This window comes from Lepus europaeus, chromosome 5 (genome assembly GCF_033115175.1).
Source record: "Lepus europaeus isolate LE1 chromosome 5, mLepTim1.pri, whole genome shotgun sequence".
In the NCBI taxonomy this organism is placed as follows: domain Eukaryota; kingdom Metazoa; phylum Chordata; class Mammalia; order Lagomorpha; family Leporidae; genus Lepus; species Lepus europaeus.
Window position 1 is genome coordinate 24104102 of NC_084831.1, and position 25197 is coordinate 24129298.

General features: G+C 41.5%; 1 protein-coding gene across 1 annotated transcript in view; it reads right to left on the reverse strand.

The window, feature by feature from the left end:
• Positions 1 to 338: 338 nt before the first annotated feature.
• Positions 339 to 25197, reverse strand: part of PTP4A2 (protein tyrosine phosphatase 4A2) — a 32200-nt gene continuing 7341 nt past the window's right edge. Inside the window, exons 2-6 of the mRNA XM_062190846.1 lie at positions 14384 to 15119; positions 12234 to 12326; positions 5692 to 5822; positions 3682 to 3756; positions 339 to 2713 (exon numbers count right to left, since the gene is read on the reverse strand). Coding sequence (XP_062046830.1) covers positions 2605 to 2713; positions 3682 to 3756; positions 5692 to 5822; positions 12234 to 12326; positions 14384 to 14479 — 504 coding nt within the window. The 5' untranslated portion in view covers positions 14480 to 15119 and the 3' untranslated portion in view covers positions 339 to 2604. The remainder of the gene's footprint in view (positions 2714 to 3681; positions 3757 to 5691; positions 5823 to 12233; positions 12327 to 14383; positions 15120 to 25197) is intronic.

A 25197-nucleotide genomic window follows, 5' to 3' on the forward strand; every position in this document is an offset into this window, starting at 1 on the left:
GTTTCGAACCTGTGGTATAAATAGACTCTTTAGAATGAGACAAGATGCTGAATTCCTAAGTTGTGTCCAAAAACTGACCTGAAAATGTACCATATGTATCCCAACTATGAAGTCTGCCCTTACTGAAGTCTGGATAGCATGAAATCTTTGAACTTCCCAACTTCTGATCATTTCGCCTCCCTGCAGTAAATTACTAGAAAGGGCCTTGCAGGACCAAAACAGGCCTTGAGAACAGTCAGCAGAAAGAGGGCAACAGACATAAATGGATCTCTGCTTTCTAAGCAGACATAAATTAAACTCAATTTGGGATGGAGGGAAAAATGCACAGACAAAGAGCGTGTAAAATATGTTTTATTGTTCTTTAAAAGGGTTCAGGGTTTGGTTTTAAATCAGGCAGCACACCGTTCATCAGTCTGACGTCTCTCCTACCATGTCAGACTGGCTTCAGCTAGCAATGCTTCATTAAATCCAAAAGAAAAACTTGTTTCAATTTTGAAGGAAAAAAAATCCAGTTTTGAGAACAATTAACATGTAGTCTGTAATTTAAAACAAAATGAGGGCTTATATTTCATGTTGCTTTATACACTCTTCTCCTCACACAGAACCAGGAATGTTAGTTTTCCTAACCCAGGCAGGCACTGATACTGATGGACACTGCGCACGCATGTACACACACACACACACACACACACCCTCCCCCCAAACAACAAAATCTATAGCATGGCAAAGGGAAAAGGTTTGCTATCGTATTGATCAAAACCCCTGGAGTCAACAGTCTATCTGAACTTAGAGGATTCGCTATTTTGATCTTGAGTCTACATTAAAGGCATCTATTTATCATGTTCTGAAATAAAGAACTTTGGATAGTACCATCATTTTTTTCCTTAAAATTCTAGAAATAACTTCAAAAAGCATGATTTTGTTTTGTTTTTTGGGATGGAAGAGGAGAGAGTTTAGATTTTCATTTAGCTAAAAATCAAAACAACTCCAGCAAAAGGAAATAGGCAATTCACATAGCCGGCCAACATCTGAGGTATCATCAGTGAGAGACAAGGTCCCAGTCCATTCCTACTGGCCGAGCCAATGCTAATAAATGGGAAGCTTATGGCTCTGCACAGCAAATTCCAGCAGGACAAGATGACTCTAAGCTTGTATTCAGAGCCTTGGAAGCAGGGCATTAATAAGCATGTAGTATTTCAGCGAAAAGAGTACAGGAACACCTGACAGTGCCCTTCCACCTGCTTTATCAATGCAGCCCAGTCACAGCTGCCTTCTACAAAGAAGCAGAAAGCCTTTCTAGATAAGTACACTGAACCCAGCAAAAAATCTGCACAAATGCTACTATATACCATTTCCCAAACAACACAGGCCTTCTGCTACTCACTGGGCTGCTCCATGTCTCCAATATGGCCTGTGGACACATACTCACTAGGCATTGCTGGTTTTGGAAAACCTAGTAAAGTAACAAGGCAATCAGTGGTTTTACTGAACTGTACACATAGGTGGCAATTTGGAAAAACACCTACCACAGGCATTTCTCAAGCCTAAAATACTGTGACCTTGCTATTGCTCCTTTGACCATTTCTGAAATTTCAGAGTACAAGTAATCCTAAAATAAAAATCTTAAACTACCAGCACTCTCTGACATCATCAGACAGAAGATGGGAGGAGTGCTACGGCCAGCATTCTACAGGTGCACACCGTCTTCAGTGAAGACCTGGAGTCTCCTTTTCAGAAAGTAAGTTTCTGGGATGCCCACTTAGCGTCATTGGTTGGGAAAGAGAGGAACTCAATTCTCAGCTAAGCTTTTTGAGAGACTCCTTCCTCTTAAATGCCATTTTCCCACTAATTTACCAAAACAAAAATCCAAACAAAACGTGTTGGCTACTTTGCCTCATGTTAGATAGGGTTTTGAGGAAAAGAAAGGAACATGAACACCCAGCATCTGTAAAGACTAAAACCATCTGGATCATTTTTTATATATATGCCACTGCTTTTTTTTGGTTTTTGGTTTTTTCCCTAAAAGTGCCCAGGTGGGCTTAAGGCTGCCAGACTGCACACACATCTACAGCAATAAGGGATTCTCCTAGTTCATCTACAACTTGTATCAGGGGAAAATGAGGGGAACAGGAGATAAGAGAGAAGGGGGGAAAATACTCCTCTTCTCCCCCCAGAAACATCCCACCATGGGAGACCTATGTGCCAAGCATAATGGAAGAGTGTGCGCTCCCCAGACAGATGGTGCTGCACAGGCTAATGTTCTGCTGGCTTTCCGTAGAGACCTATTTTGAAAAGTTAAAAAAGGTAATTCTGAAATCACTTAATCCTGGTAGAAATTAAAACTCCAAAACTAGGAGCAAAATCATCCTTCACTAAATTAATCCCTTTCATCTTTGTCTTTCTTTTCTTAAACATTTTATTCATGTTATAGAGGGACTTCTTTTTTGTTTGCTTTTTTTTTTTTTTTCAATCATTAGAACGGTGGTAGAGTACTGAATCCATCACTACTTTGATGACACAGGTAAGATTCCAGATTCACATTTCCAGGTACCAAGAGTTCCCTCTAAATGCCACAATTAAGTCAGCCTTCGTTTACATTTCTTTCTACTGAACACAGCAATGCCCATTGGTATCTCTGAAGCGTAACCGCATCTTAGGTCGGTATTTCTCCAAGTAAAGCAGTTGTTTGGAATTGAACGCTCCCCTTCTTTTTCTGAAAATACAAGAATGGCAAACTTTATCATGTTACAAAAAGGGGTGGGGTCAGTCCAACTCACAGAAATGCATTATTTATGGCCTAAGGCCTTTTTAACTACCTCCACCCAGTGAAAAACCAACATATTTCCCACATCACATCACTTCTTAAAGAGCTAAGCTGTAGCATTAACTTTCTGAGCCTTCCTGGAAGGAATAAATTTTTTTGCAGATTCTCATTAAAGTCTACTTAATAAAGATCAAAATAGTTGATATCCAGAGACATCTGACTACATTTGGACCAATTGGATTAATATGTTCCTCAGATAAGAATTGGTAGCAAGTATTTAGGATGCTAAAAGATAATGTATTAAGCTGAAGTAACAGGTTCAAAGATACATAGATGGCAATTCTTGAAATATGCTCTTCTTAAACCTCCTACCATACATTGTGTACTCTTTCTCACAAAGTCTTTTTTAAAGGGTTGAAAGGACAAGGGCAAGAAAATAATTACCAAAGATGCTATTTCAGACCAATATCAAGATTCTGCCTGGGAACTATCATCTTGATTTTGTGCCTGAGCAGATCAGTTAAGAGTATCAGGTGATTAACTACTCCTAACTGCTCCTCTATACCATCTTCTTGCCTCTTGGTCAAAGATTTGCATTTGAAAGGCATTTTGGAATCCACTACAGCAGACACTGGATCAATGAGTCTCTTCAATTTCAAGATTCCCAGATATCCAAACTATATACTACATATCTCCTACAACATTCAAATTTTATAAACAAATTAGAAATTTTGAAATCTGGTAGGAAGCCTGCCAGTAGCAGTGAATCTATCACTTGTTCTAAATTTTTGTAATTTTTTATATCTTCAATCAAGTAATATTTAAGTCAAAGACAACAAATTATTCCATGCAACATAACTCCTTCCTCACACATGATGCTGCCTTCTGTGGTTCTGAACAGAAAATGTCACACTTACTGTCTTATAAACTGTACTGCATCTTCATACTTCATTCCACATTCAATCAAAGCAAGTGCAACCAGCACAGGTGCCCTGTGGAAAGAAACCCATCTGTGAATATGCACGTCTTTAGAATTAAAGGATTAAAAAAAAAAAACCTAACATTACATATTATCAAAACAAAGCTTGAGGTTTACTTTTCCTGTACACTACAGTATCTGATACTTCCCTGTACACAGTAAAACTGTCCATCACTATGGCATGTATAAATCACATCTATTTTTAGTAAAACACAAAATTCTAAACCTATAGTAAGTGATCTTTATTCTTTAAAATAGTCATCTCAAATTTTCTCATCATTTTCATCAAAAATTTGTCACTGGAATTTAGCCATTATCACAGTAAAATAAATGGCTAAGTGTATGATCAATTTCTAGGGTCCCAAAATTTTCATTACAAATCAGTGTCAGTACTTCATCAAATGCTAAAAAGGTGCTAGAGCTCTTCAACACCATTTTGATGACAGCAGAGCACCAAAGAATTAGTCATCAGAAACAGTTCTCTCTATATTAAAAAAAAGGAAAAAAAAATCCCATTACAGGGCACCAACTTTAAAGTATCTAACTAGGATAGCTACTAATTCTAAAACCGCCCCAAGTCAAAGTCATACAATCATCTTTAGCCTTCCAGATAAGGACTGAATATTGTAACCTATGAAGAAACAATCACACTAAACTGTAATAAAGGAAATCAGCAAATAAAAGGCGAGGCAGAGAGAACAGCCTGAGTCACCTCCACCTTGAGGCAACAGCAGTCCTCACCAAAGTTCTGAGTCGAAGTGCACATCATAAGTTGGCATGTAATCTGCTGTTAATGAGAGTCCTCAACACCATTCCAAGCAACGCTCAAGAGGAAAGGTTTTTGTTGTTGTTTTTTTTAATAGTTTTTTTGTTTGTTTGGTTTTGGTTTTTTTGACAGGCAGAGTGGATAGTGAGAGAGAGAGACAGACAGAGAGAAAGGTCTTCCTTTACCATTGGTTCACCCCCCAATGGCCGCTACGGCCGGCCCACCGCGCTGATCCGAAGCCAGGAGCCAGGTGTTTCTCCTCGTCTCCCTTGCGGGTGCAGGGCCCAAGCACTTGGGCCATCCTCCACTGTACTCCCGGGCCACAGCAGAGAGCTGGCCTGGAAGAGGGGCAACTGGGACAGAATCCAGCGCCCCGACCAGGACTAGAACCCGGTGTGTCGGCGCCGCAGGTGGAAGATTAGCCTATTGAGCCTCGGCACTGGCCGTTGCTGTTGTTTTAAGGTTCATTCATTTATTTGAAAAGGAGAGTGAGAAAGAGAAGGAGAGACACAGAAAGTGAGATCTTCCATTCACTGGGTCACTCCCCAAATGGTCACGACAGTTAGTTCTGTGCCAGGCGGGAGTCAGGAATTTCATCCTGGTCTTCCACATAGGTGGCAGGGACCCCAGTACTTGGGCCATCTACCAGTGCTTCCCAGGTGCATTAGCAGGAAGCTGGATGAAAAGTGGAGCAGCCAGGACTCAGACCAGCACTTCAAGCTGTCACATGCAGCAGCTTAACCCAGTACAACACAGCGCTGTCAGACTCAGGGAAATGTTTTAAAGTCAAAGTCAATTCTTGTTGTCCAACATATTTCAAAAGTTTAAAGTTCAACCACTTGCTCTCTACCTACTAACTTCTCATTCATCTTAGTTCAAAATTAACCACATATAGAAAGTGATTTTAATCTTGTCCATTTCAGTGTACTAAACTTTTGATTACTGATTACTGAAACTTTTGATTTATTCCTTTGAATAAAGGAAAAAAGAAAACCACTCACTAAATTAAAATGAAATACAAAAGTCTATCCTGAGAAATCATTATCCCAGCTTTTGTTCTCACTTCTTGTCCTTTCAGGTAATTTAATATTATCTACTACAACACAAATTTCTACCAAAGTGAAATTTTCAACTGACTGACTGACTTAGGCATGGTAATGAACCCAGACAAATCAACCTTACCTTCCCAATCCTGCAACACAATGCACTGCAACACAGCAACCTGGCTCTTCCCGAAATTTGTTTTTTAACAGGTTTAGCCAATCATCTACTATTTGATTAGGGGGTGGAGCTCCATCATCAAATGGCCAATCCTGTAAAGAAATGATGGTTTTTTACATTAAATTGATATTTTCTCCAGGATTAATATCCTAACTCAGAAAAGCCACAAACAGAACATAAGGCAGGCCTAGCTGAACTAACTATACCAAAAATACTTTTCTTTAAAGATTTATTTTATATATTAGGAAGGCAAAGTAAGATAGGGAGCCAGGAACTCCATCCGTGTCTCTTGTATGGGTGGCAGGAGTACAAACACTTGGGCCATCATCTACTGCTTTCTCAGGCACATTTGCAGAGAGCTGGATCAGAAGTGAAACATCTGGGATTTCAACTGGCATTCAGATATGGGATGCTGGCATTGCAGGTGGCGGCTCACCCCACTACACCACATACCAGCCCCTAAATTTATCTTTATTTTTTAAGATTTGTTATTTATTTGAAAGGCAGAGTCAGAGAGAAAAAGAGAGAGAGGGAGGGAGAGACAGAAAGAGACTTTCCATCCACTGGTTCACTCCCCAAAAGGCTCCAATGGCCAGGGCTGAGCCAGGCCAAAGCCAGGAGCCAGGAGCTTCATCCAGGTCACCCACAAGTGTGCAGGGGCCAATGGTTTTGGACCATCCTCCGCTGCTTTCCCAGGTGCATTAGCAGGGAGCTGGATTGGAAATGGAGCAGCCAGGACTCAAACCATATGAGATGCCTGCATTACAGGCACCATTTTAACCTGTTACACTATAATGCCAGAACCCCCTAAATTTATCTTATGCAAAGACTTTTTCTGGGTCATAAAGAGTTCATTAAGAGGTAGTAGTCTCCCAAATATTACACCTGAACAAACTAATAACTAGACATAAGAACAAAAACTACAATTAAACCCAAGACCAAGGAAGAAAAGACAAAACACACGTCGACATGATTTAAAAGTCCACTCTGGCTAAGGGCATCATCTGCTGTCTCACTGGTCTCTACAAATATTTTTGAGGACTATCCCTCAGATGACTCTCAGTTATGACATCACTTCTCTAGGGAAAGGCTCTGATAAGAAATCTCCAATAGTTAATAAATCATAACAAAAACACACTAATCCTTGTGCTTATTTTTTTTTTAAGAAAAAAAGCAGCTAGCAAAGTTTTTAAGATATACATATCCCATTTAACAAGAAGAGTATGAAATGATAGGGTCCTGAGCAAATGAACACCACTTTTTGAAGAATTCCTTTTTGTATTCATCAGTTTGGGTCATCTTTCAATCAAGACTAGCTTACACAGACATTCACCATACAGACGGGGCTTATCCTCCTTACCACCTACCAAGAGGTCCTAAGGAACCAACATAAATGGGCAGGATTCACATTTCATATTTCCTCACTCTCCTTCCATCTACCCTTTAAGAACAGAAATGCAAAAACACTGCTGGGAATTTTTTTAAAACATAAGGCTATTTTAATGAAACTGGGAAGGACAATTTAAGACACTAGAGAGGAAAAAAAGCAACGTGACAGAGCACTAAATTGATTCTCCACTTATTATTAGCAACACTAGAACACTTCATGTAGTCCATTAGCCACAACAGCACATTGTTTGCATTGTCAACATGTCCCATAATTAAAAGGCTTTCAGTGTTATGTCACTAGAGAGTTTAACAGTAAATAGCAGTAAAACCAGTAACCCCGTCTAGTTTTCCCCACCCAACAATAAACCTTTCCCTTAACTCCAGGAAAAAAAAAAGTAACCATCTTAGTTGAGTTTCCTTCCTCTAACACTTCCTGAAGTGAACCCAGTTAAGAAACAATAATACAAAGCATGCTTCACTTACTCATAAGTAGCTTCTTTCAAAAAAAAAAAAAAAAAAAAAAAAAAAAAACACTAATCATTTAGAAACTTCGAACCTCAAACTGACACAAATAAAACCACTATTAGTCTATTCCAATGTGCCTTTGATTTGCAAGAGTATTCAAAAAGGATTGAAAGGTCTTATTTGAGGGATATGCTCCTATAGGGAAATGGTCCAAACCCTGCTCACCTAGCAAAAGTAAATTAACTCTATCTTAAGATATCTGTTTGGTGCAGCAGTTAAGACACCACTTGGGGCCGGCACCATGGCTTAACAGGCTAATCCTCCACCTTGTGGCGCCGGCACACCAGGTTCTAGTCCCGGTTGGAGTGCCAGATTCTATCCTGGTTGCCCCTCTTCCAGGCCAGCTCTCTGCTATGGCCCGGGAGTACAGTGGAGGATGGCCCAAGTGCTTGGGCCCTGCACCCGCAAGGGAGACCAGAAGCACCTGGCTCCTGGCTTCGGATCAGCGCGATGCGCCGGCCGCAGCGGCCATTGGAGGGTGAACCAGCGGCAAAAAGGAAGACCTTTCTCTCTGTCTCTCTCTCTCACTATCCACTCTGCCTGTCAAAAAAAAAAAAAAAAAGACACCACTTGGGATATCCACATTTCCTATCTCATTGCCTAAGTTCAGGTCCTGTCTCCACTTCCAATTCCAGCAACCTGCCAATGCACACCCTGGGAGGAAGTCAGTGATGGTTCAGATTCAAATAGTTGGGTCCCTGCCACCACCTGGGAGACCTGGATTGAGTTCCCAGCTCAAGTTCCTAGCTTTGGGCACTTGGGTGTAAACAAGCATTTAGAAGACTAATCTTTCAAATAAATAAACAAAAAAGAACTAAGTTACCTAAGGGGAAACTTGTGTCTAGAAAAAGGAAATTCCAAGCTTAATATTCAATATCTTTGTTTTTTTCAAGCTTAAGTTAGACTTTTAATTTTATCTGATCACAGGTATTTAAAACAAAAAACAAAAACCTAAACGTAAAGCTCTTGCAATAAATCTTAGGTCTATTAAACTAGTTCAAGTTCTTCACTTCATTTCTATTCTATGAAGATGTCTGCCAAAATTACTGATTCAAACAGACTATGCTCAATCCATTCAGACAGACTATGGTCAATCCAAAGTCATTTTCTTACCCTACCATCTGTCAAAACAAGTTGATTTCTCAACTATCCTTTGGAGAACATACTCAATACAGGGAAATGAACTTACATTCAGCTTAATTAAAGAATTTCAAGTTTTGTTTTCATTTTTTTTCTAAACACAAGGCTGCCATTGAACAAATGTTTATACTTATCTCCAGTAATTTCCAACCAGTTATTTAGAAAGGGGAATGCAAATTATTATCATACCATACTATTAAAACATTTTTTACATGTATTTATTTGAAAGGCAGAGAGAGCAAGGGGAAAGAGATAGAGACCACATACAGAAAGAGAGAGAGAGAGAGATCTTCTATCTATTAGTTCTCTCCCTAAATGCCCATGAACAGCTGGGGCTGGGCCGGACCAAAGGAAGAGGCTTGGAATTCAATCCAGGCCACCATTCACTGTCTTCCCAGGCACATCAGCAGGAAGCTGGATCAGAAGAGGAGCAGTCCGGACTCCGAACAGCACTCTGATACAGGGTGTAGCTGTCCCAAGCAACGACTTAACCCAGTGCACCACAGATTTATTTATTTGAAAGGCAGAGTTAGAGAAAGAGAGGGAGAGAGATGGAATGAGGGAAGGAGGGAGAAGAGAAGGGAGGGAGGGAGGGAGGGAGGGAAGGAGGGAAGGAGAGAGGGAGGAAGGGAGGCAGGGAGGGAGAGAGGCACGGAAGAGGGAGAGAGGGAGGGAGAGAGGGAGGGAGGGAGGGAGGCAGGGAAGAGGGAGAGAGGGGGAAGGGGGAAGAAAGGGAGGGAGGAGAGATAGAGATGTTGGTTACTCCCCAAACGGCCACAATAGCTGGAATTGGGCCAGTCTGAAGCCAGCAGCCAGGCCAGGAGCTTTCTCTCAATCTCCCACATGGATGCAGGGGCCCAGGCACTTGGGCCATCCCCCACTGCCTTCCCAGGTACATCAGCAGGGAGCTGGATCAGAAGTAGAGTAGCCAGGACCCAAACCGGCACCCATATGGGATGGCAGCCTCACAGAGGCAGCTTAACCTGCTATGCCACAGTGCTGATCTCCACAATGCCCTATTAAAACATTTTTTAAAACCATGGCTGACTATTTAGCTTTTGTGTTTTCACCAAAATGAAGGTGAAGATTTACAAATCAAGTATGACATAATTGTCTTACCAATAGAATATTTATTCCCCTTGTATAAACTGCCTTTCCAACAAACGACCAATGTAATAAAGACTACAGTTCTACCCCCTCAGTAAGTAGGGAGCGAGGACCGGGATATGGCACAGTAGGTTAAGCTGTAATGTCAGCACCCTCTATCAGCAGCGGTTCTACTTCCCTTCCAGCTCCCTGCTAAACCACCTGGGAAAGCAGCAGAAGATGGCCCAAACACCTGGGCCTGATCCCCATGGGAGAGACTCAGATGGCGTTCTCAGGTTCCTGGCTTCGGTCTAGCCCAGTCCTGGCTGTTGCAACCATTTGGGGAATGAATCTGTAGAAGCAAGATCTGTCTCTGCTCCTTCCTCTTCCTCTGAAGGTATAAAATCTAACTAATCTGAGGCTCCTGTTTTCTGCAATGAAACAGTATATTTAAGTTGCTGAAGAGGAATTTAATTTATAATAATCCCAAACACTTTGTGTTCTAATTATGAAAAAAAAATCACAGACAGCGCTGCGGCTCAATAGGCTAATCCTCTGCCTGCGGCGCTAGCACACCAGGTTCTAGTCCTGGTCGGGGCACCGGATTCTGTCCCGGTTGCTCCTCTTCCAGGCCAGCTCTCTGCTATGGCCCGGGAGTGCAGTGGAGGATGGCCCAAGTCCTTAGGCCCTGCACCCGCATGGAAGACCAGGAGAAGCACCTGGCTCCTGGCTTCAGATCAGCGCAGTGCACCAGCTGCAGCACGCCAGCTGCAGCGGCCATTGTGGGGTGAACCAACAGAAAAGGAAGACCTTTCTCTCTCTCTCTGTGTCACTGTCCACTCTGTCAAAAAAAAAAAAAAAAAAAACCTTAATCACACAAAACCTCCTCAGTAACCTACCAAAAAACGTCCACACCTATGCTGATTACTCTAGAGCAAGATGCCTTCTTCCTCTCCTTATCCTCCTCTCCCACCTTATCGACCCCTACAAGTCATCCATAAAATATTAATCTTATACTTGGAAAGTGGCAAGGAGTATTTCTATTTGTGACTTAAGAATATCAAATAAAAATTACTTCCAGCTATGTTCAAACTAGTAGCCTAGAAACAAAATGTAAACAAAACATTAACTTCATAAACACAAATGCAGACTTTTTAATTTTTTTTTAAGATTTACTCTATTTTGAAGGTAGTTATAGAGTAGGGTAGGGGAGAGAAAGAGATCTTCCATTCACTGGCTCATTCCCCAGATGGCTACAATGGACATGGCTGGGCCAGAACGAAGCTAGGAGCTAGGAGCTTCATCCAGATCTCTCACGTGGGTGACAGGTGCCCAAGCACTTGGGCCACCCTCCACTGCTTTCCTAGGCGCATCAGCAGGGAGCTGGATTGAAAGTGGAGCAGCCAGGACTAGAACCAGCACCATATGGGATGCTGGCATTGCAGGCAGCAACCCAAACTCTTGACACAAAGCTGCCCCACACCCCTAATTTTTGTTTATTTTCAATTTATTTGAAAGACACAGACACACAGAGATGTTCTATCTACCAGTATAACTTCCCAAATGCCAATAACAGCCAAGGCTGGGCCAGGCCACAGCCAGGAGCCTGGAACTCCATTCAGGGTTCCCAGGTAGTGAGCCATCACTGCTGCCTTCCTAGGGTCTACATTAGCAGTAAGCTGTAAACTATCAGGGAGTCCAACCAGGAACTCCAATATAGTATGCAGGTATCCCAAGCAGCTTTTAAAAATTTATTTATAATTAATTTGAAAGGCAGAGCAACAGACAGGGAGAGACAGACAGAGATCATCCATCCACTGGTTCATTCCCCAAATGGCCACAACAGCCAGGACTGGGCTAGGCTGAAGCTAGGACCAGGAACTCCATCCTGGTCTTGAACATGGGTGCAGCCCAAGTACTTGGGCCATTTTCTGCCTTCTTAGGCACCTAGCAGGAAGCTGGATAGGAAGTAGAACAGCAGGGGCTTAATTCAGCACTCTGATATGGGATGCCAGCATCGTAAGCCGTGGATCAACCCACTACCATCACAATGCCAGCCCCTTAAAGTAGCACATAAACTGCTTCACTGTGCCAAACACCTGCTCTGAGATTGTCATGTTCTTGAAATAAATGTGTATTATACTTTACTTCTTATTTGTTAAAAATACCCTGCATTTGTAGATTTTTAAGGGCACAAATAACAAAACTGCCAATGTAATAATCCAAAGGAATCAAAAGATTGTTCTCAATACTGTATCTCCTATCATAAGCTTAAAAAGGCAAAACTACTCATGTGCCTCAGTATAAATATCTAGGTTTGAAAGGTTCATTTGTAGTGAAAAATTAAAACACTACACACTCACTAGAACGTGGATTCCTTCTTTTTCAACTGGAGCTTTATCATATGTGGCATCACACACTCGAACCAAAGTTGTCACTCCATACTTCTTAAGTTCCTTTAAAAAAAACAACTGTAAGTGAACTTGCTTTTGGACACTGCAACCAAAGCTTTAAATGTAGTATTATAAATTTAAACAATAAGATATTGTTCTCAGACAATGACCAGAATCATTCTATTGTGCTAACGTATACAACAGACACTCTGCCCTTTCAGCGCGAATACAAGACTCATCTTTCTTAACAGCAACTTGGTAGCCTAACACAAAACCTTCAAAAGTTCATACATTTGACCTAGAAATTATATTTGGAGGAATTTATACAAAGGAAAATGCTAAGGATATAAATGATGATTTAAGTAGCAGTACATTCACCACAGATGGTTTGGAATGGTGAAAAAGTAGAACATCAATAGTTCAAAAACATCGCTTCTCGGCCTTTTGGCCAAGATCAAGAGTAACAGCTCAAAAACAAGAGAATGGTTCAAGGAAGCATGGTACATGCATACAGTGAATTATGTACAGCTACGAAAGTAACACCAGGAAGGATGGGGAAAGATTTAGGAAATATATAGTGTGAGCCTAACTCTATATTCATATATGGAAAAAAAAGTCTAAAAAGTAGATATTAATAGTTAAGTTTTAAATTGTCTTTTAGTTTATCTGTATCTTGTAATGTTTATGTAATAAGCACACTGCATTTTTTAATCTAAAGAAATAAAATTTTGAAATTAAGACAAAAGTAGTGCTGTATTAAAAAAGCAGTTAATGCATAATTATAGCCAGAGCCTTGCTCCTTTAAAACCTTTCCTTCAGTGACTGCCTCACCCAATAAACTACCTATCTCCAAGGGACTACCAACAGCTTTTTATAGTTGCAAGACAGTGGCCTCTGCCACAGTTGGAGTCTATGGCCAAGGAATCCACAGGCTGAAAATAGTATCATGTAATTCAGTCAGGCTTCAAAGTGACTTACAATCTGAGGGCACACAGGCCTGGAGTCAACTTGGACACTGTGTATACAAAGTTTTAAGAAGCTCAGGGAAACAATAAACACACACAAGCAGGAATGGTGCTATCCTACAAGAAGTGCCCATCATCCAGTTACCTAAACAGGAAAGTTGTTTTAATTGTTAAAGGACTCTCTTCACAGAAAGGCCTTACTACAATACAGACTCAAGGAAGTTGGAAATATTATATTAAATTAGAAATTTTAAAAATGATTTTCAAAATACAGATAAACTCCATTACAATAAACATAGTTGTTCTTCAAAAGGTTGAGATGGAACTTTTCTATGGTGTTTGTGATCTTAGCAAGTCAAAACCTCTTTTGGTTTCAGTTTTGCTATCTGAAAAATGAGAATCCTTAGGAGATTATCTAGCTCTCAGTCCATTCCAGAAATACATCAACAAAAACCACTTTTAGACTGAACAACCTGGGAATGATTAAGAAGTTACATTCAAATGCTTGCTGAATTAACCAGATATCTCTACTATCAATTAAAAAAAATTAAAGCTCTAACACAAAAAAGTTATCTGTAACACCTTTTCTTCTCCTTAGTTTCTGGGCTCCTATATATGATAACTACTGTTGCTAAATATTTTGGGCATGGTTTTTCATCAAAGTGTTGGCACCTTTGAGGTATTAAAATAGGTTTTAGTGAGGCAAACTACCAAATGGTTCTGAATCTCCACTTCCTCATATGTAACAAGGAAATAGTAATAGCACCTGTCCTTTATGAGGTTTGTGTATCTGTGACCTTAAGCAAACACTGCTTACTGTATCCTAGTCCTTATAATGTTGGATACCTATTGTTTTCAATTTATGTTAACTATTTTTATTGAAATGACAGATGAACTATTAATAAAAGTAGAAAGGACACAAGAAAAAAACACAATACTAGATAACCACTAGTTTCCCCCAAATTCCATAAATTGTCTTTCAAAAATCTATTGTAACTAACTCAACTCAATTCAAATCAGGACTGATAGGTTGATCATCTATAATCTAATCACTGAAATGAATGACTTTATAAGTAGAGTTTTTTTTAAATAATGGTGTTAATTTTTAATGGGGTTTTTACCTATACATCAATCCAAACAGTACTATAATCTTACCTCTGTGAACTTGTTGAGAGTAGCATTGGTAGGGTTGTGAGTTATCAGAAAACGCATGTTCTCATAGGAGATCTCCACAGGGGCTGGACGGTTCATTATGGCAAATAAAAAGTGTGAGCGTGCGTGTGTTGAGTGTGATGGGGAAAATGAAAAAAAAAATCAATAAATCTTGAAATGTTTCACAGCAGAAAACATTAAAAAGACCACTAAAATGCCTATTATCAATCAGTGTTTCCTCTATTCAACTTGTTTCTTATGAAGCTTCTCTCTTCAAGATAAGTAGAAGTATTTAGAATCCACTTGAATCCAGATTCAACTTGGGCCTCAATGTCTGCAGATGAATACCTTCGGACTCCAAAAAAAAAAAAACAAAAAAAACAAAAAACAAAAAAACAAAACAAAAAACTCCAACTACATATAAAACTTAAGCAGCCTTTTCTACATTTAGGCACTAGTGAGACAAGTTAAAAGTGTAGATCGTTTTCCACTTTTGTTTACTTGATGCTTAATTTTACTGGAGTCATTAAAAGAAATATGCTTGCAATTAAAAAAAAAAAAAAAGCCAACTATTTTCTGAGGCCAGTCTCGGTGTCCAGAGTCTTCAAGGCAATGTTAATTATGGCACATAGAACCCCCAAGCTCACTTGTCAGCGAAAACGCTGTGCTGAGCCTGGCAGAAGTCTGCCCTCACGCTCAGAATCGCCATAAATGTGCAACGTATATTCCAACAAAAAACCTGGGGGAGAAAAGCACAAGTAAAATAATTGGAGGTTGATAACACAGTGAACACAATGTCTGAAGTCACGAATATGTTAAGAACCCAAAGACATGAAATGTCACCAATTCTAAATGACTGCCATCTATGAAAAATAGGATATAAAGACTCAAAAGTATATTATTTTGTTTTCTCAAACTGGGCTCAATGAGACCCTCCCTCCCCCCCTTTTTTTTGTAAAGTTCACAACAATCCCCTTATTTTATCACTTTGATGGTTAGGCCATTTACACACAAACACACACACACTTTGCTTACAAGGAGGCATATCTATAAGTGGATGGATATATACCAAAATTGCAGTTTGAAGTCTTTCTTCTGAAACTATAAGCAATGGCATCCAATGACAGTAGCTCATAAAGCACTTTCAAAAACAAAAAAAAACTACTTCCTTTTTCATACAACTGAGTTGTTAGTACACAAGGAAACAAAACCAGAGAAGTGACTTGTCTAAGGTAACAAAGTGAATAAGCTGAACTCAAATACAAACCCAAGTCTTCCGGTCCCATGTTTTTTTCCAATGTATCACAATGCCTGCTGACTCAACTAACGTTTAATCCCATCCTCTCATTTCCAGTCCAGTTTACTCTACTACTGTTTCTCACATCACTGCCTCAAGAGAAGAAATCATCTGAAGGTCACTGATTCACACAGCATTCTCTTCCCCAAATATTAATCCTTAACAACAAAAAGAAAGAGAGAGAGAGAGAGAAAAGAAAGAGAAGCTGTAGAATTTTTAATATTTTAGGCTTGCTGCTTTGAAACACAGTAGGGTTAAGCCAATTCCAGTTTCCTCATAATGCGCCCCTTGGAAGGCAGCAGATGGGTCCCCATCTCCCATATGGGAGACCTGAATTGAATCCCAGGCTCCTGGCTCAGCCCTGGCTATTGCAAGCATTTGGGAAATGAACTAGCAGACAGAGAAACTCTGTCTCCCCTTCTGACTTTCAAAAAAAAATTTTTTTTTAATTTGAAAGAGTTCAGAGAGAAAGAGAGAGAGCGAGAGAGAGAGGGAGGGAGGGAAGGAGGGAGGGAGGGATTGAGGGAGGGAGGGGTCATCCATCCACTGGTTCACTCCCCAAATGGCTGCAATGGACAGAGCTGAGCCAATCCGAAGTCAGGAGTCAGGAGCTTCTTCCGGGTCTCCCATGCGGGTGAAGGGGCGAAAGGATTTGGGCCATCTTCTACTGCTATGCCAGGCCATAGCACCGGCCCCTCAAATTTTTTTTAAAAATGCAATGGGGGCCAGCATTGTGTTGTAGCAGGTAAAGCCACAGCCTGCTACACTGGCATCCAATAAAGGCACCGGTTCAATTCCAACTGCTCCACTTCTACATTCAAAACTAAGAAAAATATACACTACCACCCTTTCTTACTCATCATTCTAACTGTAACACCAGAACATTTCACCTGAAATTATGCAAAAAGGGGCTGGCGCTGTGGCGCAGTGGGTTAACGCCCTGGCCTGAAGTGCTGGCATCCCATGTGAGCACCGGTTCTAGTCCCGGCTGCTCCACTTCCTATCCAGCTCTCTGCTTCAGCCTGGGATAGCAGTGGAGGATGGCCCAAGTCCTTGGGCCCCTGCACCCACATGGGAAACCCGGAGGATGCGCCTGGCTCCTGGCTTCGAATCAGCGCAGTTCCAGCCATTGAAGCTAATTGGGGAGTGAACCATCAAATGGAAGACCCCTCTCTCTCTCTCTGCCTCTCTTAGTGCAACTCTGACTCTCAAGTAAAAAATAAATAAAATATTTAAAAAACAAAAAAAGAAATTATGCAAGAAAACACTTCATAGATCACTCCTTGTGCAGTCAAGGAATTTTAGAGCTAGGAGAAATGTAGAGATAAACACTCTGACTTCTTTAAAAATAAAGATGTTTTGTATCCAGAAGGATTAAAACTACTTAACTAAGACCACACTGCTAATTAATAGCAGATTAAGGACAAGAACCCAGATCTCCCAACTCCTCATTTTTCTTCCCTTCAATTTTGGAGGTACCCACATATCTTTCAAGTTACAATCTTTTTTTTCAAGTGTAACTTTTCTTCAAATACCTGCTTGCTCATCTGTAACTCCACTTTGTTGGGGTAGGGGTAGGATTATTAAAGTACTCAAAGAACAATGGTTTTCATGCAGTGCAAAGCAAAACACAAGGAAATTCTAACCTGTTTGAATCCCTTAGGTTTTACGATGTTATCACTGCTAATGTGTGTCAGCTGAGTAAAGGCGCTGAAAGACTCGCATTGTAGTGACAGCCAGTCTTAAAAGGTTACAGCTCTAGCATTAAGTTTTTTTTTTAACTAGGCTCCAGTGTCTGTCTGCTAAGCAAACAGAACAAGTTCTACCCCCTCATTTTGGAAGGACAATTTCCAGGGAAAAGGATAATTCATGATTAGTTTTTCAATTCTTAATACTGAGAACCCCAACAAAGGAATTTCTGCAAAAAGAAACAGTATGTTCTATCAAAGTTAACAGATACAAAAGGAAGCCTCTGTTCCCTCCTCCTTCCCCATAGATCAACAGTAAAATTATCACATCTGTCAAAAGATAAACAAATGTTAATTCCAGTGACACACTTAAGAAAGCAAGACAAGGGGCGGGCATTGTGGTACAGTGGGTCACTGTCTAGAATGTCCCCATCATCTATCAAAGTACCTGGTTCAAGTCCCAGATACTCTGCTTCCAAATCAGCTTCTTGCAAATGTGCCTGAGAGGCAAATATGATTGCTCAAGTACTTGAGTCCCCCAGCCCATGTAGGAGATCCAAATGGAGTTCCTGGCCCCTGGCTTTGGCTTGGCCCAGCCCTGCCAGTTTCAAGCATTTGGGGAATGAACCAGCAGATGGAAGATCTGTGTCACTCTGCCCTTCAAATAAAGAAATAAATCTTTTATTTATTTATTTATTTTTTAAATTTTTGACAGGCAGAGTGGACAGTGAGAGAGAGAGAGACAGAGCGAAAAGTCTTTCTTTGCCGTTGGTTCACCCTCCAATGGCCGCCGCACTGCGCTGATCTGATGGCAGGAGCCAGGTGCTTCTCCTGGTCTCCCGTGGGGTGCAGGGCCCAAGGACCTGGGCCATCCTCCACTGCACTCCCAGGCCACAGCAGAGAGCTGGCCTGGAAGAGGGGGCAACCGGGACAGAATCCAGTGCCCCGACCGGGACTAGAACCTGGTGTGCCGGCGCCACAAGGCGGAGGATTAGCCTGTTGAGCCACGGCGCCAGCCAAGAAATAAATCTCTTTTAAAAGAATGCAAACAGGGGCCAGTGCTGTGGCATGGCGGGTTAAGCTGCCACCTGCAGTGCCAGCATCCCATATGGGTACCAGTTCAAGTCTCAGCTGCTCCACTTACAATTCAGCGCCCTGCTAATGCCCCTGGGAAAGCAGCAGGGGAAGATGGCCCAAGTGCTTGGGCTCCAGACATCCACCTGTGAGACCCGAAGAAGATCCTGGCTTCCAGCTTCGGCCTTACCCACCCCTGGCCTTTGTGGCCATTTAGGGAATGAACCAGCAGATGGAAGACATCTCTCCATCTCTCTCTCTCTCTCTCCCCCCCCACCCCCCCCTTCTCTCTGTGTCTCTGCCTTTCAAATAATTTTTTTAAAAAAATGCAAACCTATAAAAAATCATAAACAACCAATCAGAGCTGGAGAGTACTCAAAAGCTGCAAAGCTCCAAATTTTACATAAACTCAGCATCTGTACACCACACAGGAAACTTTCTCCTAATGTTATTTCTCCTGCACTTTTGATGCTCTAACCTACTTAAGTAAAAACTGATTTTACTTTAATTTATCAGGTGATGCAAAAGGCTAGTTTATCTGACATTTAAGAGCAGTCCAATTCAATATGCATCCAAATATTCTCTCCACCTTATAATCTTATCTTTCATAGAACCTAACTTTAAAGATGTTGGATTTGGGACATTTCATTTCCCAGGCAACATTCTAATTTTTAACAAAAGAATGTAACTTCTGAAGGATTACAAAGGACAGTGTATGACAGAGAAATCCTTTTAAATTTTTTTTTTAACTTTTTTTTTTTTTTTTTGGACAGGCAGACTGGATAGTGAGAGAGACAGACAGAGAGAAAGGTCTTCCTTTTTGCCGTTGGTTCACCCTCCAATGGTCACTGCAGCCGGCACATCTCGCCGATCCGAAGCCAGGAGCCAGGTGCTTCTCCTGGTCTCCCATGCGGGTGCAGGGCCCAAGCACTTGGGCCATCCTCCACTGCCTTCCCGGGCCATAGCAGAGAGCTGGCCTGGAAGAGGGGCACCCGGGATAGAATCCGGCACCCCAACCGGGACTAGAACCCGGTGTGCCGGCGCCGTAAGGCAGAGGATTAGCCTGTTGAGTCACGGCACCAGCCAGAAATCCTTTTAAATTAAGGAGGGGAAGGAGAGAGGGAAAGAAAAAAGAACTAAGAGCAAGTAAGCAGACTGACCAAGCTGAGAAAGTACACTATCAACAAGACCAAGTCAGTGGCACAGCAGAGACTACTGAACGCTTTGAGGAAGGATAGATTAGTTTAAATATCCAGTGTTAATCTTCTACCTTTAATATGTACCAAGATAGTCTAAAAACCAAAACACATGAAACAATATTCATTTACATTTAATCTTGATGATCATTTAATTCTTGACATGAAAAACTACATAGGGATCAAAAAGAATAAAGCAGAAATATATGAACTGATATGGAAAACATAGCCAAAAGACACTACTAAGTGAAAAACAATGCATGATCATACGAACATAAGATTTATCTTATTTATTTGAAAGGCAGAGTTAGAGAGAGACAGACAGACAGACAGAAAAGTATTCCATTCATTGGTTCACTCCCCAAACGGCCACAATGGCCAGGGCAGCACCAGGCCAAAGCCAGGAGCTTCATCTGGGTCTCCCACATAGGTGCAGGGGCCCAAGCCTGTGGGTCATGCTTCGCTGCTTTTCAGGCACATTAGCAGGGAGCTAGATTGGAACCTGAGCAGTCAGGACTCAAACTGGCACCCCAATATGGGATGCCAGTGTTGTAAGCAACAGCTTAACCCACTGCACCACAACACCAACCATAGCAATTGTATTTCTAAATCCAAATACTGAGTACAGCAGTTTCAAAGAAATAGGAGAAGTTCATAAAAGCAGTTCCATTTCACACAATCAAATCTTACTAGGTTTTTTTTCTAACTTTGCAAGATGTGGACCAAGATCAGTGTTTACCCCCTTTTTTTTTTTTTTTTTTTTTTAAGAATTTTGTTTAGTTGAAAGGCAGAGTTACAAATAGAGAGGGAAAGAGAGAGGTCTTCCATCCCCTGTGCATATGCCAAATGGCCATCACAGCCAGGGCTGGACCAGGCTGAAGCCAGAAGCCAGGAGCTTCCTCCAGGTCTCCCACTCGGGAAAAGGGAACCAAGCAATTAGGCCATCCTCCACTGCTTTCCCTAGCATATGAGCAGGGAGCCAGATTGGAAGTGAAGCGGGACCCAAATCGGTTCCCATATGGGAAGCTGGTGCTTATACCGCTGTGCCACAATACTGGCCCCCTGGGCATTCTCTTAAAAATCCACTCCCATCAAGCTTTGCACTGAGAAATCATCTCTTTATAGTTCCAAATTAAACTAAGTGATCCAATACACCCTCCAATGTGAAGGGTCATGCCAGTATTAATCAAACTAAAACAGTGCATTATATGGTGCCAGCACTGTGGCGTAGTGGGTAAAGCCGCCATCTGCAGTGCTGGCATCCCATATGGGCACCAATTCAAGACCCGGCTGCTCCATTTCTGATCCAGATCTCTGCTACAGCCTGGCAAAGCAGTAGAAGATGGCCCAAGTCCTTGGGCCCCTGTACCAGTGTGGGACACCCGGAAGACGCTTCTGTCTCCTGGCTTGAAATCAGCCCAGCTCTCTCCACTGCAGCCATTTGGGGTGAACCAGCAGATAGAAGCTTGCGCACACGCTCGCTCTCGCTCTCTCTCTCTCTCCCCGTTTCAGCACACTGCAATATAAAGGTACAATAAAAGAATTCCAGATATGAGGAACTAAAATCTAAAAGCAAAGATCTGGGAAACAAGCACACATTTACTGTTATTTTTCTGATGAGATTTTCTCATCACTTTCTACAGGATGCAAATTTGAGTCAGCATCTTTTCAACAATCAGGTAACATGAAAGCATGATACTAAATAAAGACTCTAAATAAAGACTAAAACCTGCAGTAATTTTTCCATAATATAAATCCACTTAACATCAATAAAGACAGGTAAACTTCCCATTAAAGACAAATAATCTAATCTATCAACAATAAAAAGCTAGGCATTTTCCTTGTAAATGTCTATTAAGAATTTATCAGGACAGACATGGTGGAGCAGTGGGTTAAGCTACCACTTGCAACATCGGCATCTCAAATCAAAGCACTGTTTTAAGTCCTGGCTGCTCTGCTTCCAATTTAACTCCCACTAAATGTGCCTGGGAAAACAGCAGGTGACCCAACTGCTTAGGCCCCTGCCACCTTGTGGCAGAATGGGATAGAATTCCCAGCTCCTGACTTCAGCCTTGGCCCAGTCCTAGCACCATCTGAGGAGTGAGCCACTGAATGGAAAGTTCTCTGTCTCCCCTCTATCACTTTGCCTTTCAATAAATAAATAAATCTTAAAAAAAAAAAAAAAAAGTTTAGGGGTCGGGGTTCTGGCATAGCAGGTTAAGCCTCCGCTTGCAATGCCAACACCCCATATGGGTGCCAATCTGAGACCAGTCTGCTCTACTCTTGATCTAGCTCCCTGCTAACACACCTGGGAAAGCAGCAGAAGATGGCCAAGTCCTTGAGCCCCTGTGCTCACATGGGAGAAGTTCCGGGCTCCTGGCCCAGCCCAGCCTTTGCTGTTGCAGCCATTTGGGGAGTGAACGAGCGGATGGAAACTCCCACTCTCTCTCTCCTCCTCTCTCTGTAACTCTGCCTTTCAAATAATTAAAAACTAAATCTTTAAAAACTATTGTACCCGCTGTGGCATAGCAGGTAAAGCAGCTGCGTATGGCGCCAGCATCCTATATAGGCGTTGGTTCAAGCCCCGGGCTGCTCCACTTCTGGTTCTGCTTCCTGCTAATGTACCTGGGAAAACAGCAAGTGCTTGGGCTCCTGCACCCACATGGGAGACCTGGAAGAAGCTCCTGGCTCCTGGCTTCTGATTGGCCCAGCTCCAGTCATTGAAGCCATTTATGGAATGAACCAGTGGATAGAGATCTCTTTCTCTGTCTCTCTCCCTCTCTCTAACTCTGCCTTTCAAATAAATAAATAAATCTTTACCAAAAAAGTTTAATTCAAATATTTGTTGGACACATAATATGATAATATGTGCCACATACTCTCACAGTGCAACAAGAGCAGTAAAAAAAAAAAAAAAAAAAAAAGATCCTGTCAGGATAGCTTTTACATTTCAGTGGGCAGAAAAAGACAAATGATATGTCACAGTCAAGGAGAAAAATGCAAGTAGAGGAATCAGCAGTGCCAGACGGGTAGGGGTATTCCAAATTTTTTTGTTAAAGATGTATTTATTATTTGAAAGGCAGAGTTACAGACAGGCAGAGGCAGAGACAGAGATCTTCCATACAGTGGTTCACTCCCCAGATGGCCGCAAAGGCCAGAGCTGTGCCAATCCAAAGCCAGGAGCATATTCCGGGTCTCCTACGTGGCTGCAGTGACCCAAGGACTTGGGCCATCCTCTATTACTTTCCCAGGCCATAGCAGAGAGCTGGATCAGAACTAGAGCAGCCAAGACTCTAACTGGTGCCCATACGGGATGCCAGCACCGCAGGAAACAGCTTTACCTGCTACGCCACAGCACTGGCCTTGGGATTCCAATTTTTAAAAAGGCTATCGGGAGGAGCCAGCACTGTGGCACTGTAGTAGACTAAGCCTCCGCCTGCAGCGGGCATCCCATATGGGAGGGAGTTCATGTCCCAGCTACTCCTCTTCCAATGCAGCTCTGCTTATGATCTGGGAACGCAGTGATAAATGGCCCAAGTGCTTGGGCTCCTGCACCTGCTAGGGAACCCAGAAGCTCCTGGCTCCTGGCTTCACATGGGCCCAGCTCCAGCCATATTTGCCATTTGGGGAGTGAACCAGCAGATGGAAGACCTCTCTCTGCCTCTCTCTGTCCTTAACTCTGCCTCTCAAATAAATAACTAAATCTTTAAAATAAAATAAAATAAAAAGGCTATCAGGAAAAGGCTTCAGTAAAAAAGTGCTATTTTATCTAAGACATGTGGGTTTCAGCCAAATACATATTTGGGGAGCATTTCAGGCAAGAGATTAGCTGTAGCAAAGGTCATGAAGTGGGGACATGCTTGAAGCTTCTAGGAACAACAGAGGACTGGTGCTCCTGGAACAGAGAGGACAAAAGAATGAACAGAGTCACAGAAAGAGGGGGAAAAAAAACAAACCTATAGGCCTCTTTAGGGATTTGGCTTTTATTCAGAGAATGATATCTCTCTGAATGAAGCCACTCTAGCTGCCATGTGAAGACAGATCATACAGTGGTGAAAATGGAAGCAGGGAGATCTATTAGGAGCCTGTCACTACAATCTAGGAGAGAGAATGAGAGCCTGGACCAAGGCAGTAGCAATAAGGAAGATAAAGAGGTCAGTTTCAACATACACGTGAGGTAGAACCCAAAAAGGAGTTTGTGAAAAAAGGAGTCAAGGCCCTGAATAACCGTAAGAACTCAGGAAAGCCTAACTTAATATCCAGAGACTACTCAGACAATACTGTAAAATCCTTTCAACTATCAAAAAAGGAAAGTAGGGAAATTCTCCTGTAAAGCACTATGTATCTACTATTGTATTTTGACCATTTGAAGAAGAAAAAGTGAAGATTTGCAAACTGAAGAAAATTCACCTTTACTAATTAAACGCTCATCCTCTGGCTAACTGGTCTCAAACTGAAATTCTACTCATCTTCCATGACTTAACCCCAACTCACTGTCCTATAGCAGTAACAGCTTTACCTAGCCTCTGTGCTATCCACCTTTGTTCATCCCTCACTACTGCATTAGCAAACTAAAACTGAATACATCTGGCTCCTTGAAACTTTAAGACTCAGATTAATATTAGTTTCCCTCTTCCTACTGACTATAATCCTAGAAGGCTGATATACAGGAATCTGATAGATTCTACACAAATTAGGATTCAAAATATCTGTAAATAAGCTTAAGATAGCAAGATGATTTTTTACTGTTAAAAAAAAAAGTTTCATAGTTACTTCCTTGGTTATTCCCACTTTTCCACTTCCTCATTTAAGAAAGGAACTTGAGAATCAAGTTTCAGTACAGAAATCAATAATCAGTCCTATAAAAGGAAATCATGACCCTGACAGTGGGAAAATGTCTTAACACTTCAGAACCAGCAGAAGACACATGAGCTGTCTGCCACTCAAAAAGGAAAGGAGAGCAACTAACCAACAAACACACCTGTTTCCGAGAACAGTGACAGTTATTTAGAAGCGCTGTGGGGCCCTGTTCCCACCCAAGTGAAAAGGGAGTGGTTTTCAAATTTGTGTGTACCCTGGTGATTAGCAGTTATCCTTTTCTAGTAATTTCTACCTCTACAAATAACTACAAGACAAAAACCACATGAAATACTTTCATGCCACACTTAAAAAAATTTACTTTGCAATTCTGTGCTCCATTATTCCTCTGAAGACTAACAATTGTCCAGATGGATCTCTTGCCCAAAAAATGTTATTTTTTCCTTTCATAAATAAAATTCAAATTGAGATAACTGCACTATGGCCACTTTTCACTTTTTCTTGTAAAAAAGCTGAAATAATATTGATACTAACATGAGAAACCCTAACAGCATAATCCTAATATTGGGCATTAATCTACTTGTTTTCAGTTAATTTTTTTAAATTTACATTCAACAGCTCTGTTAAACTGACTTTATTCACCCATACTTTCATTTTCAGTCAAAGGTATCATGGCTACCCTTTCTAAGGGCTTTATAGTTAAAGACTACATGCACATTTTAAGAACTCCCAAGCCTTTTTTTA